Source organism: Charadrius vociferus, unplaced genomic scaffold, assembly GCF_000708025.1.
Source record: "Charadrius vociferus isolate BGI_N301 unplaced genomic scaffold, ASM70802v2 scaffold282, whole genome shotgun sequence".
NCBI lineage: Eukaryota > Metazoa > Chordata > Aves > Charadriiformes > Charadriidae > Charadrius > Charadrius vociferus.
The window spans coordinates 3,140,209-3,154,677 of NW_009647731.1; the positions used below are offsets into that span (position 1 = coordinate 3,140,209).

The window sequence follows — 14,469 nt, forward strand, 5'->3', positions numbered from 1 at the left end:
CTTTCCCATTCCTTACACTTGCTTATTCTTACAGAAGTTTCAAATGCACAACAGAGTCATCTTGAAATGTGCTATAACCTTCGTCATGTTGGCTGGTCAATCAAAAAGTGCTGTAGGTGTCTGGGCTGCGTTTATTATTGGTGAGCAGTGCTCACAGGATGCGGCTGCTTGCTAGCTTCTCTGCATATGAGAAGCTCTTAGCTCTGAAGGCTGCACGGCAATGTTTGATGAAGCTTAAGAAGCTTTTTATTAGCAAGAGGGGGAAAAGTTACTACTTTAGGAATCAGGTGACCCAGAGCCATCTCTGCAGCACAGAGGAAAACATCCCTCTCTGTTCACACTCCTCTAATTACATTTAGTGTAGTATTGTTTCCATCTAAATTATAGCAATTATATACAAAGATCTTCTTTGAAATCATTTAATTAAAGAGTAGCTAATGCTCTGTGCTTTTGGAATGCTAATATATTGCCTTCCACTTAGAAAACTTTGTATTTTTCCATTAATTATCATTACCAGAGAAGAATTTCAATGGCAGGGAGGGTTTTTTTAGCTTATTTTAGTAGATTTAAAAAACAAGTGGTTCTAGTGATTTTTGTAGAGCACAAAAAAGCCTTTTGCTCTCTTGCAGGACAGTTAGCTAAGGGTCAGTTTGAGGAACAACATTTTCCTTGAGACGCGTTGGCTGCTGAAGTGTTGGGTTTCTCCAGCCCTGTTACCTTCTGGGTTCAGACAGGTGTTTGTGCTTAATTATGTTGTCTCCTCCTCTTGCTATGTTTTCTGTGTAATAAACACCCAGGTCAAATGCTGAACTGGTATAAATCTGCTGGACTAAATGGTTTCTGCCGGAGTTGCTACTTGCAGGAATGGCATTTCAGTCATGCATCACATCCAGGATGAACAAGATTCATGGGGGAGCTGCCCAGCTGTGCAATAGTACTGTGACCAGACGTATACTCTGTAACAGTATATGCTGAAAGCAGTGATGGCATAAAAGCTGGTGGGATTTACCCAAGTGCCCAGGGAAGGTGGGGAGGGGAGCTGGAGTTAGTACTCCAGTACTGACTTACCTAAGTAAGGTTTCAGAGGCCTTCTTCATCTCCCCCTCTGCGCTATTTCCCATTCCTCCCTTCTCCCCTAATTTCCTAACAAGTGCCCTGGCATCCCATATTGCTGTGGTTTCTGTGGGTTGATCTTGGTCCAGAATGTGCCTTCTGTGTTGAGGAGCAGGAATTGCAGTTTCTTCTGTAGCTTGGTATGAACGTGGTGGTGTTTCCTATTGCTAATACCCAACAATTAGGACTACACTAAGAAATATGCTGAAAAGCTAGCAACAATCTACCTAATAAATCCATTCCACCACACAAGTCCTTCACCACCTACTCATTTATAAGCAGTGTACACCTTTGTCACAGGTTCTTCTTGTATTGTAGCCCCTCCTCTTCTTGTCATTTTCTTGGAGCTTGCCTCGGTGAAGCAGAACTTGGCTATAGAAAAGTGTCCACAGCAAACCCACAACTCCAGGCTCTCAGACCTCCCCACCCCCCTTTTTCTCCCTGATACCCATGAGCTGATACTGGTCTAAATGGGAAACATGACTGATTCCTGGATGGTCTCTGTTTCACGAAAAACAGCACAATGCAGAGGAATTTTGGTGCAGGCTACAGTCTACAGAAGTAGTTTGGGCAGTGAGGGGAAAGCAAAGCCTACAGGCTTGCGTGATTACAGTGTAAATTAAGATGCACTAGAGTAGAGGATGGCAGCACACTGGGGACACAGCAGATCTGGATTGCAGTCAGTGCTTGGAAACCCAATAGAAGTTTTCTCTTTTGTTTCTCTTTTGCTTTCATAGGGAAATTTTTAAATCATCTGTCTCCCTCCCTCTTTCTTTTTAATCTGGAATAATTAAAACAACAAAAACTTTAATCTCATAAGTGGATTGTGTAAAAAATGTAGGTTAGTGAAAGATTTGGTATAATGAAAAAAAACATTCTTTCTCTGACTTCTACACCTCACAGTAAGGGCGATACAATGACATTTCATGAGTGTCAGAAAAGGTTTGGGTTTCGTTACGTACAAAATTTTTAAAATCTGGAACTTATATTTTAGATGAGGGTTGGACTAGGTGATCTCCAGAGGTCCCTTCCAACCCTGACCATTCTGTGATTCTGGGATGGCCAAGAAGTCAGCATGTTATAATGACAAATCAACGTGATTGTTGTTGGTTTTTTGTTGTTTATGTGTACTGAGAGGTTCCTCCTGCCAATGAGAAGCTGTAGTTTTGTTCAGGGCTTTTGAAGTCTGGTCACCCATCCTAATCTCCTCCTATTACACACCTCTTTGGAAATCCAGCTGCAGCTGATTGAAAAGCTGCTTCTTACTGGGAAAATCACAGCTGGCCAAGAGAATAGGAAGCTGTTCCTTGATCGAAAACTGAGCACCCTGCAGCTCTCATGCTATGTTTCTGGATGGATGGAATCTTTTATCTGGGCACATGGTGTTACTCATTAAATAAACCATGGTTTTGCTATGATTTTGCTTTCTTTGGTGAAGCTGTCAGCTGCCAATGTGTAGTCTCCCTTAGTCTTTGTGGTGATGGTGCTTTGGTGTTGTACACCATCACTGCTCATTGTTGCTTTGGTCCTTCCCTTCCAGATACTTCAGCAAGCACTTAGCTTTCCCTGCATGTGAAGGAGGGCCATATAGTTGGAATGGCATTTAGAGGGAACTGTGTTCAACAATCAGCTCTGCTGCCGATGTTCTGGTCCAAGCTTGTGAAGCAGCCTCTGGTGCTATTCGATTTTGTATGATCTCTTTCATCATCCCATTTGTAACAGATCTGTGCCTCAGTTTTGAATTACTGTCTGAGTCCTTCCACTGTTTTTTGAGTACTGACCCTTCAGCTCCAACTGCTCTTGTATACTGCCTTGCTCAATACGATCTTTGTGTTGCCCTGGAGTTGCGTGGGAAATTGTGTCATTTTCATCCTGAAAATCAACTTATTACTTAGCTACCTGAACCATGGAGTGTGATCAGTGACTGCTGCTGCTGAGTGATGTACTCAAAAGAATTAAGAAAAAAGTCTACTGGTAACCTTACATTGGTGATGGTTTATAATTCCACTCCTACTAGCTGCAGTCACATTCGCCAGGTGGAAGGGATGATGCCATCTTTGCAGGTCGCTTGCCTATAGTCCCTATCCCAAATATATTATTTCAAGTGTTCCTTTTACAATTCATTAAGTAGTAAGTTTGTGCAACACAGAAATTCAGCAGTAAAGAAACTGATTCAGCTAAGAAAGGCTTGACTTTGAGACAACCAAACCCATATATTCATCTGAATAGCTCCCTTGACACTAGACACATTACTTTCTAGTGTGGTGGTTTGTTGTTCTTGAGCGAGACCTAGCTGTCTGCATTAGACTCGGGGCCAATTGTGCTAAGTACAGAGGCATGGAAGACCTTCCAACACAGGCTGTACAAGGGGTCAGGAAAAGGCTAAACAACCCTAGGATGTTATAGGAACAGGAAAATGTTATTCATGACTGAATAACATTTTCTGGCATCAAGCTCCAATACTGTGTATTGGTTTCTGCAGCTGAGATTCATGAGAAATTATTTGCTTAATGAAAGCATATCTCTGGCTGACTCTGGGTCTGTCTTTTTTTCTCTCCCATGCTCAGAGTTTTTGGGCACTTCAGTCTCCGTTCTGAGTGGCAGCTGGTCAAGGTGGACTACAAGTCTATCTTCAGTCGAAGGTGTAGCAAAGATGACTACCAAACCTGGCATCTGCACAATCAGGTATTCCCACTGTGGAGGGAAGGAATGATGGGGGTTCCTTTTCCCATACTCTGTGTTGCCAGGTAGGAATGTACGTGTTCTTTCCAGCAGAGCATATGGATTTTTTGCATCCATCAAGTCACAGTTCTAACCTGTTTGATGCTTTGCTTCCCCTGAAGCATACGTGTGAATAAACAAGGTGCCAGTCTTCTCTGGGCAAGTTAGGGGGATTGTTAACTTCTCTTTGTATGAAAATATTCCATTGCACCAGCTGGTTCGTTTTGCCCTCAGTGCTCAGGGCAATGTAAAACCTCACCTTGTGATTGAATTGTAGGAGACATTGAACTCTTTGTAGCTCTGTCAGTGACTCACGAAAATAATTTTCTTTCTCTTTGCCTCTATTTTCCCTACTCAAAAATGAAAATAAAAACATTTATTCATCCTTCAGGTCCTGCAGGTGTCTGTAAAACTCTGGGGAGCCCTTGAATAAAAGACACCAGAGAAGACCAAATTATTTCATTCTATTCAAGGATACATGCTTTACTTTTCATACACAGTGGCTTATTTTCATGCTGGATATATTTAGGTCCTGAAGCCACTAGAACTGAGAAAGCTCACTACCCTCTGAAGATTACTTATGAGTTAGTGGCCACCAGTATGATGTCCCGCTCCCTGCAGGGCAACCTAACTAGAGCCAGAACTATTGGCACTGTGATATTCCTGAATGAAATCTATGAATTACAAATGAGCATTAATTTGGCAAGGATGTATCAGATAATTGAAGTAATAGAATTGAATAAATGAAAATAATTTAAATGAAATAAAAGGGAAGATGTGTGTGTAACCAGGCAGCCATCTTGGGAATCACTGTTAATGGGAAAGAGAAGTATTTCAATTAGTGTTGTCTTTTTTCTTACTTCTGTGCAGACAAATTATTTCCGCATCAGAGAAAATTCTGTTTATAGCAACTCACCTAAATGTCAAATGTTTCTTTTAGATTAGCTGCTCCCACTAGTGATCGTGGAAACCTTTGTGTTCAAAAAGCTCAGTATAACACACCATCAGAATTATTTGAGGTCTAAAACAAAGCCAGGTCTATCAAGGAAAGAGGAGGGGAGACAGGAATTCTGGGTTCCACACCTAGACTTTGTCCCTGCCCTGGGTTTCAGGCTTGGGCACTTCTGCTTGTAGTAGATTTCATCTGACATGTGGAAGAAACCCTGGAGTACATCTACATTGTCTTTTCAGGATAATTCATAGGACTTGATACATCAGTGGGTGCCTTCTGACATATGGCATGACCAGGTGCCTGCGATGGCTTGGGCACCCAGGCATTTTGGGCACGTGGTCATTAGCATCCCAACTCAATGCTGAACGCACTGCACTCCTGGGTCCTCCCAAGGTGGCTTTTGAGTTTGCAAAGCCACAAAAAGCAGCTAGACTCTTAGCTCCCAACTCTCCCAGTGGTATTTGCATGCTTTCATTGCCTTTTGTGTCTGTTGACGAAATGCTCCACTTAGGGTCCAGCTGCCACTACAACTCTCTGTTTTTCTTTCTCCTCTTGTTCCTTGGCTGCTGAAGGGGGAGCCTTGTGTCATGGGAGAGAGGAAGATCTATAAAAAACGCAAGCCTGGAGCCCAGTGTTCCCTAGGTCGGGACTATTCCCAAAGTGTGGTGTCTGAACCATGTGTCTGCAGTCAAGGGGACTTTGAGTGGTGAGTATGTGACTCTGGGGACTTTTGCAGGGACTGTTCTTGTAGCATTGGCAGTGGCTGAGCTACTGCCCAGACAGAAAACCTTGCAGAGAAACTGGGTCTCATGCAGCTTTGTGGCTGTGATCGTATCCATATGGCATGGATGTGAACCGCATACCTGTTGCGTGAGGGAGTTGTCCCCTTCATCTGTGGGAAAGATGAATTCAAAAGCAGAAAATTGCAAGTACTGATTAACATTTTTTTGTCCATCATTCTAGAAGAGTGACAGCCAGGACTCTTCTCTGGTCCAAAGCATGGCCCTTACAGGAGGAGGAGGGAATTTTTCTGTCCTCACTTCCAAGGTCATTGAATACTGAGAGAGCAAGCTAGCAAAACATGTATATTTTTGTCATTATTCCTTTGAATTCCTGGGAACCATTTGTTGCTTTTTAGCAATGTTTTATTGAGAAATTTCTGAAAGGGCTTCTGTGACATGACTGTACAGCCCACCCTTGTCAGATGTAGCTACTTGTTTTGCATAAATATTGGTGTTTCTAACTTAATGGGGCCATAATTTCCAAACTGCTTTAAGGTCACTTTGAAAGCAGTTGAAAAATAAAACAGGGAAAAAATGAACCACTGCTTGGTATTGCTTAACAATCAGGGATAGGAGATGGGAGAATGTGTAACAGTCAGGATCTCTGCACAAGGAACTCTTACAGGAAACCTGTGATAGGCAATATTTCAAAGATTTAAGACTGTCAGTAACTGTGATGTTTGAACTTAGATGATCAGAATGTAATTTAAATGGAGTTCAAAATACCCTGAAAGCAGGTCAGTTGAGAAAACATTTTCATTTTTATAGTAGATCATTTACCATGATCAGTGTCTGATATGGTATTGGTGTGATTCCTGAAAATTTCACCTACCTTTGAATCCTTCCTGAAGAGTTGCAAGACATGCATTCTGCACATTTATTTGGACTTTGGCCAGCTGAGACTCACAGTTCTTATTAGAACATGGACACACTGAAATGAGGCAAAAATGAATAAAAAATATAGACCAAAGTGTTTTCTTCAATATCACATTAGTTTGGCTCTAAGAGAGGTTTGGTGATATAGAGCAGAGATTTTCATCTTATCTGGATGGATGTTTAATTTGTTCCTAAGGCCAAAATTACATCCGAGACTCCTTAGCTTGACTCAGGAGATCTTTTCCCTTTGTTCTCATCATGGGAACTTGCAGGATGAACAAACTATCTTGCCCTGCAGTATCTGCCCTTGGCATTGGTATATGCCTCTAAGCTGAACCAAGCACCAATCTCCAGAGATGCTTATGAATTTGCTCTTTCTTCTTTTTTTTTTTTTTTTGGAGGCTTTGTACCTTACCAGCTTTCTATTTTCACAGTGAAGCCTGTCTTTTCTAAGCTGTGAGTGGAAAACTGTGGTAGCTAAATTGGCCTTAAGTGCCGTTCTGCCTTGAAAAGGGTCTGCATCAGAATGCACCTTTTCAATCAATTGACGTGTTCCTTGCATGTGTTCAATATCATTTTTGCTTAACTTTCTCACTAACATGACAGAATATTGCTGTTAACCTTGTCAGTCCTTCAGAGAAAATTCAGTTAGAGGACAGAAAGCTGGCTTTTGTTTCAGACTCTGCGCTGTCAACAGAATTGTTAACTGGCTTCCAATTGCAAAATTATTATAGCTGGTGATGGAGAATCAGAAGGAGAAGTTTCAGGGTGAGTTTTGATACTAGTCTGCAGGGCTGACTGGAAGAAGATGTGGGGCAATCAGTTTGAAGAAAACACTAGCAGTGCTGGAAGTGGGGCGCCAAGCTTGATTATCTTAAAAGTGATTTTCAAAGAGGAAGGGTGGACTCACGTGCTCTGACTTGTTACTTCTAAAGGATGACACCATTATTTAGTCAGTGGCAAGATACAGGTTATTCTAGAATATTATTCATCTGTCATCTTTTGGATGTCAAGATGAGAAGGGGAGATGCTGAGAAGTGCCTTTTCTCTTCGCTGACTGGAAGAAGGCTCTAGGCAGGGAGCTCACGGAGATACATCCCCAGTGTAGGTATCTACAGTTGGAAGGACAGCTCCTGCTCTTTCACTTGATGCTTTTGAAAAGTCAAGATGTCCACTCAGCCTTTTCTGGCTGGGTTTGCAATTGCCAGTTTTTCTTGGAAGCACTGATTGGCCTGTCTCTTGTGTGTGAACTGAGCAGGTCCTGCAGAGAGTCAGGGAAAGGAGGAGAGTCAGCAGCTGGGGCTCTGTGAGTACACTGACCAGCAGGTCCCAACAGACAGGCCCTCTGCTTCCCCAGTAAGTAGGTTTGAGGGCTGGTTGGGGTCACAGAGCATCCCGCGCTACTAGGAGTGATGCCGCCTGCCTTTGAGACCTGTGCAGACAGGACCTGTGCTGCAGAAGCCCCACAACACAAGCTGTGAGGGCTGCGCTCCCTCCCGTTTGGCCACAGCGCCCTTGCCCCTGTCTGCCTCATCTCGCAGTGCTATCTGTTTCCTGCTGTTAGATATAAGGCTGATGTGAATTTCAGGGGCATGAATCATGATCCAGGGCCTCAGTCCAACAAATCCTCATGAGTCAAGGTCAGAGGTGACTCCTTCCAACCCTTGCAGTCATTTCCAAAAGCAAACCCTGGCCTTTTTCTGACAGAGAGAATGGCAGAAGGAACTCAGAAGTGTTATTAAAATGCTCGCTGATCTTTCTTTTCCCTCCTCCTGCTTCTTTATTTACTCTGTCAAGATAGCTTTCCCGAGAAAGACAGCACAGCAGCTGGACTTGATTATTTCCTTAACTTATGCAAACCCTGGGGCTTATGAGAAGGAAGGTGGGCAGCATGTGAGGTTTTAATATACATTTACCAGAAGTTAATGAACAAGCACAGAACCTTGAGGGCATACAGCAATGTTGTCTTTAATTTTATTAAATATTTATGCAGCTCTATTCTTCTTTGGGGCAAAGTACAGCTCCTCCTGAATATTTTTAATTACCAAGTCACTGCCAGGCATTTTTGACTGTGCAGGTCGGACCCACTGAGAATGATTAAATTGAATGTTGAGAGAAAGAGCATTAGGGAATCTCCGAACCTTTTAAAGTAGCTTGCAGAATTTTTGCCCTCCAAAAAAGGAACAGTAGCAGCCTGGGTCGCTGGAGACATAGCACAATTTTGTCTTACCAAAGAGACTTTCTGTTGGCAAGTCAGACTCTGAATAAGGGGAGGATAAGACTCAGCGTGTCCTAAAGGGCACAGAGAGCTTTCAAGGCAGTAGCTTCTGTAGTGTCTGTGTTTCCACAGAGATTTAGTTTGTTGGCATTTGTTAACCCGCTTCTGGCAAAAATACAGAATCTCTTTTTATTTGCCCCTTAAATCCAGCCTGCCAATAAAGGCTATCCAGAGCCTATTAAAACTTACGGAAAGCTTTGGATTAATCCTATTGCTTCATTGTTGTATTGGCATGCAAAGGCAGCTGTAAAAAGAAGTCTTGGATGTGGTTGTGTGCACTTCCACTCTTTGGTGGTCCAAGGAAGCATCAATACCTTGGATTACCTTCCCCATGTGACACAATGTCATGTAATCCTTAGCCTACCAAGTCGGCTGTGTTGTTTTGGTTTAGTGTTGGAAAAATATCAGCTATGGTTTTCTTTCAGTCCAGTCACAGCTCAGTCACAGAGCAGGAAGGCCATCAACATATGTAAATATACATACCTTGGCTAATTGTCCGGGAAGTGCTCCTAGTGTTTTATATTCTTAACTGTTTCATTGGGAAAAAGTGGCATTAGATCTTGGAATTAGTTTGGTTTGTTCTGAAAGCACATACTGCAAAAAACAAGCCAACCAAAAGAACTCAACACGTGAAATTATTAGAGATTAATAGGAAAATAAATTAACAATACAATTTTCTTTCTGAATCTCTGCCCATGTTTTGTTACCAAATGAAACACAAGTCCCTCAGTGCTCTGCAAGGTTGGTAGTTCTGGTGCTGTCAGGTATCACATACCTTCTGTGAACTATGTTCCTGCCTCTCAAACTGATCAAGCACTTTGTCTCTGCGTGAGCCCAATCTATGATGTCGTGCCATCCAGCAGAGAGCCACCAACACACACATGCTTTGGGGAACAAAAATGTTGCCTAAAACTCTGAGTTAAATCTATGGAATGGGTACAGTGATGCACTCATGACTTGTCTCCGTAGTGACTATGGGTATGAGAGGCACAGCAACAACCAGTGCGTCCCAGCCTTCTGGTTCAGCCCGTCCTCCCTGTCCAAGGATTGCAGCATTGGTCAGAGCTACTTGAACAGCACTGGGTAAGTGAACCTTGTGATCTCCCTGGTTTTGGTGACCTTGCAGTAGGCAAGAGAAGCCGAATGGTTCTTTTTTCTCTGCATCCCGCCTGGCTCTTTTCCAGTCTTATTCGTGAGGTAATGTTTGCAGCAGCATCTGTATGGAACATTGCCTCATTCCTCAGAGGCAGGGAGAAGCACATTAACATAAGTGACATGTAGATATTGTATTGCTATCAAGTGATGTATGATCCCTGGAGCCTAGACTTGGAGCTCCCCTTTGCTGCAAAATTAAAACGCGAATCAAGAAGGTCTATCTGAGAGACAGCTGAACATTTAAAAGGACAGGTTCAAGGTATTTCACATCATTTTTCATTGAACCTCTTCCTATCTTACAGCTCCTATTTGCAACAGCTTCTGGAGAGGCTCAGATGAGCAATTTTTAGCCTAATTTTTTTTCCTCTGCCATTTTTGCTTTGTATATACAATGCTTTGAGATTTCAGACAAGCTGCATGTGCTGGTTTCTCTTGGTTTTACCCAGAACAGATGGCAAGTGTTGGTTTATTATGGTAGTATTGCTTTGCAAATGCTATTCTGTTGTGCAGGGGATACTCTGAAACTCTGGTTGCACTGGCTGGTGCAAAATTCTGATGTTCCTTCTCAGGCAGCGCAAGCCCTGAGGACTTTGCAGGGCTGCTTCTGAGTCACGGGTCCTGCATGCTCGATTGTTATGACAGGGTTGTTCGTGGCTGGTTGATACGGGTGGCTGAACAAAGCGAGGCTGCTGGGAGTCTGGAGTCACTTAACTTCAGAGACCCTCTTTGAGCTGAAAGGTTGCTATAAATATGGGATGGAATTACAGTATGACCGCTTGTAGCCCTCTTGACAGAGAGTAATAAGAAAATAGTTGGGGTCTGTGTCTTCTTAACCAATCCTGTATTTTTACTGTGAAATTACTAGAAAGGGTTAATCCCCCTCAACGACACCGGGAAGAGCCAAGTGTCTTGCTAGTTAGCTAAGGTCTTCCAGGAAGAGCCAAGAGGAAAGACCCATTCCTTAAATCATTTTAAAATGGGATTAGACAAAGCTCTTGGCACATCATTCCAAGCACCTTCTAGCAGAGTAGAGACAGACAAAATGTAATAAAAAAGCATAATTAAAAAGCTGGGATGCAGGGTGCAGTCCTGCAGGCATGGGGAGTTGGGGGAGTTCTCTGCCTTTTAGCAGTGTGGAATAATTCACCTCCACAATGTGTGTCTATTCTCACTGATGCTGCTGAGAATCTCTGGAGAAGGTTGGATTGTGGTTTATTTGGCTTTCTGCAATTTAATAAAGTGTTAGATTTCTTTGATTCTTCCTTTCAGCTAGGGAATTGTGCAATCAGTTAGTCTTTGAAAAAACACATGCATTAATATGGAGAAACAAACCAAAAACAAAACAAAGAAACTTTTCTGCCCACCACCTGAGCCCAATCTCCTTTTGTTGCTGTTCCCCAGGTACCGAAGGATCGTGTCTAACAACTGCACAGATGGCTTGAGAGAGAAGTACATGGCCAAGATGGAGAAATGTCCTGGAAAAGCACCTCGGGGACTGCACATTCTCACTACTGATGGAAAGTTGGTCACGGAGCAGGGACACAATGCCACCTTTATCATCCTTATGGAAGAGGTTTGTTAGTGGGCTCAGCAAACCTTTCACTCTGTGGCAGGACTGGCACTCCTTTCCTTCATCTGTCAGGCTGCTGGGAGGAAAATAGTGATCAGGTGGGGTCATGAAATGGTGAACACTCCTGAGATTTAGGAGAATTCATGAAAGAAGGCTGTCCATGAAACATGCAAACCAACTATATTGGGTCAAGCCAAATGAGTATTTGGCTGGTTATCTTGTCTACCAGTGATCATGAAGCCAATGCTGAAGAAAGATAGATCTGGTCGAAAGTGTATTTTCCCACTACCTTCTTTCTGCCTCCAGTGAACTGCAGTTTATGGAGTTTGTGAGGCAGAAATGGTGTCTCTATGCTTAATAATTCTGTTTCTGGGATGAAAAGCTTTAGCTGAAGCTTTGCTGGGAGAGGTTAAGAACAGTGGGGAACATTTTCAGACTCATGGGGAGCAGTAAAAGACATTATTGTTTTGCAGTAGGAACTGAGCCTCCTCAAACCATCTCTGAGCTTCCTAGCCCATATTTGTTTTATTTACGATGTGGTACGATTCCCTGTGTAGCCAACAGTAGCGTGACACCGGGCTGTGCTGGTGCCTGAAGCATCAAAATATTGAGGCACTTCTGGCGATCTCTTTGAGTCAGGTACCCCTCTGTTTGGCAAACATATGCAGCGCAGCCTTTGTCACCAAGGCTTGTGGCTCAGTGGAGGGTTGGATAGCTAAGGAGCGCACTTGGTACGTATTCAGGCTGACAGGAGGGGTTTTCAAATGATCTTATGCCTCTTCTGGTCTGTGATTTGATTTGCTGTTTAGAGGTATATGTGACTGCACCACAAAAAGCCCTGCCGTGTTTGCAGTTGCAGGATTCCCCTGCTGCCTTTTGACGGCTCGTGGAAGGTGTCACTGGAGGTCCAACAGTGATTTTCCCAGAATGGCTCTTGTTGCATCTGTTTTCTGGTTAAACAGAAGGGTCAACTCACAACCTCACTTCCAAAATCTCTGAGTTTCTCAGGAGGGGCAGTGAGGGAGTGAGGTGGCGTTGGAGAACCACAAGTACATTTTGTCATTTACTCTGTCCTGTGTACATGGTTTTGGGGCAGTACCTGGAGACAGCTGGGAGCCAGACCTGTCATGGTCACAAACATAAGAATAATGACACCAGGACAGACTAGATGCCTGTCTTCTAAGTATCCTGCCTGTGACAACGAGCAACATTAGATCTCTAGGGAAATCATATTAGAAACAGTGCAAGCCTGGTGTTCCAGTCCCCAGAGTAGCCTCCATTGGCAACTAAAACCTTCAAGAATACAAGAAGCTGTTGTAAATCTGAGCATACTGCCATGGAGAAGTTTTTTCTCATGATACCTTGTTAGTATTTTTTAAACACACACACTTCTATTAATTTAAATTCTTATACAGTACCTAAGTGTTTCATTGGGGTCCCACTAATCTGACAGGGCCTTTTTACGTGCTTCCTCAGAGGTTCATGCATGCTCTGCTTTTATACAAAAGGGATTTCTTGTCTACCTGGGTGATTCTTTTATATTCTGCAGACTTGACATGGTAAGACGATTTGTATAGACACTGTGAGTGGGAGTTCAGAAAAGAACAGACATAATCTAAAAATTAGGAATCTAGTAGTAATTTATTAAGGAACTCAAGCGGAACTGCTGCATACAAAGAATGATAAACAGATGGGGAATAAGGCAGCAGTCAAGGTAGCTGAAGAGTGGAGTCTTTACAAGGCTTTAGAGATTGAAGAGGCAGCTGAATAAATATGTGAGGGCGTTCACTCTGTGTCCTTTGTTGAGAAATAAGGATAGTTAGAAAAACATTTCATTGAAACAATTTTTTTCTAAGGGAAGAGGGTTTTCAAGAACATGTCTTTGTGGGAGAACAGCTTATTCCACAGAGAGTTTGTTCCTTAAAAGAGCAGACATTTTAAGAGGAAAAAAATAAAGAACACTGAGATTTTGGGCAAAAGCATTGCAATGTGAACCTGAGACAAATGAATTGTCATCAAAGTATTCCTTGTTAGTTGGAAGAAATGATTTCTGTAGAAGTCTTCATCATTACATACCTCGCTGTCATACAGATTCATTCCTGCCTTCCTCCACCTTCTTTGGTCAGTCTGTTTCCTGGTGGGTTGTTTTGCACCTATGTCTACTCTTACTTTCTGAACCAAACAGCAGTCTGACAAGCCCTATGGATACATCCATGTGGTCTCCATTCAGCCTTCCTACCGTTTCAGACCAACCCTGGTCAGCAACTTTATGATTAGCCATCAGTTCCTTTCTACCTTCTAGTACACACTCTCAATATATTGACATGACTGACCTTTATGCTGTCCAATGGTAAATGAGGACTTTATCATAGTTAATTGCAAAGTAAATTTCTCAGAATTTATAAATTTAGCTTTAGTGTTGTTCACAGTGGTAACTCAGATTACTTGTGTGGCAATGACAATGGAGAAAGAAATGCAGGGTGACGGATGATTTTGCTGTGTTTTTAGAAATATGGTGCTGGACTTGTTACTTGGTCTATGTATACATGCAAGGGAAGATGAGGCGATAAGAACCTTTTTTTAACCTTTTTTTTTTTTAATCCAAGGTTGAATTTGACCACAAAGAAATAATAAACTGCCAAATTGCTGTTGTATGGAGTTGTGTTCTTGACCAGATCTATGAATCTGGTTTTGCACCTGATCTTTTCTGTGCATTCCCAACTCTCCTCTGAAAGGTACATAAACACCCCTCAGGCCTAAATGGTTGTTTATGTGGCAGCTTCAGTTACTGAACTGTTCTGTTCCCTTTTCTTCTGTCTATGCCATCTCACAGCTTCTTTCTTTCAGTAATTAGAAGGTAATGGTAAGGCTTTGTAACAGGGTTATAATTGCAAGAGAGCTGAAAAGGCAAGCAGTTACTATTCAAAGAACAAACCTGAGCAAGTACTGGAACTCTATACATCTGTTAGAAGACTGCTAAGCTGTGTTTATAGAAAGAAATAGGCACATCCATGTCATATCT

The 14,469-nt window shown here is 42.6% G+C and overlaps 1 protein-coding gene across 1 annotated transcript in view; it reads left to right on the forward strand.

The window, feature by feature from the left end:
• The window catches only part of SORCS3 (sortilin-related VPS10 domain containing receptor 3), a 219,515-nt gene that overhangs the window by 180,944 nt on the left and 24,102 nt on the right, over window positions 1–14,469 (forward strand). Inside the window, exons 15-18 of the mRNA XM_009881623.1 lie at window positions 3,681–3,798; window positions 5,359–5,492; window positions 9,692–9,805; window positions 11,279–11,450. Of these exons, the coding sequence (XP_009879925.1) occupies window positions 3,681–3,798; window positions 5,359–5,492; window positions 9,692–9,805; window positions 11,279–11,450 (538 nt within the window). The remainder of the gene's footprint in view (window positions 1–3,680; window positions 3,799–5,358; window positions 5,493–9,691; window positions 9,806–11,278; window positions 11,451–14,469) is intronic.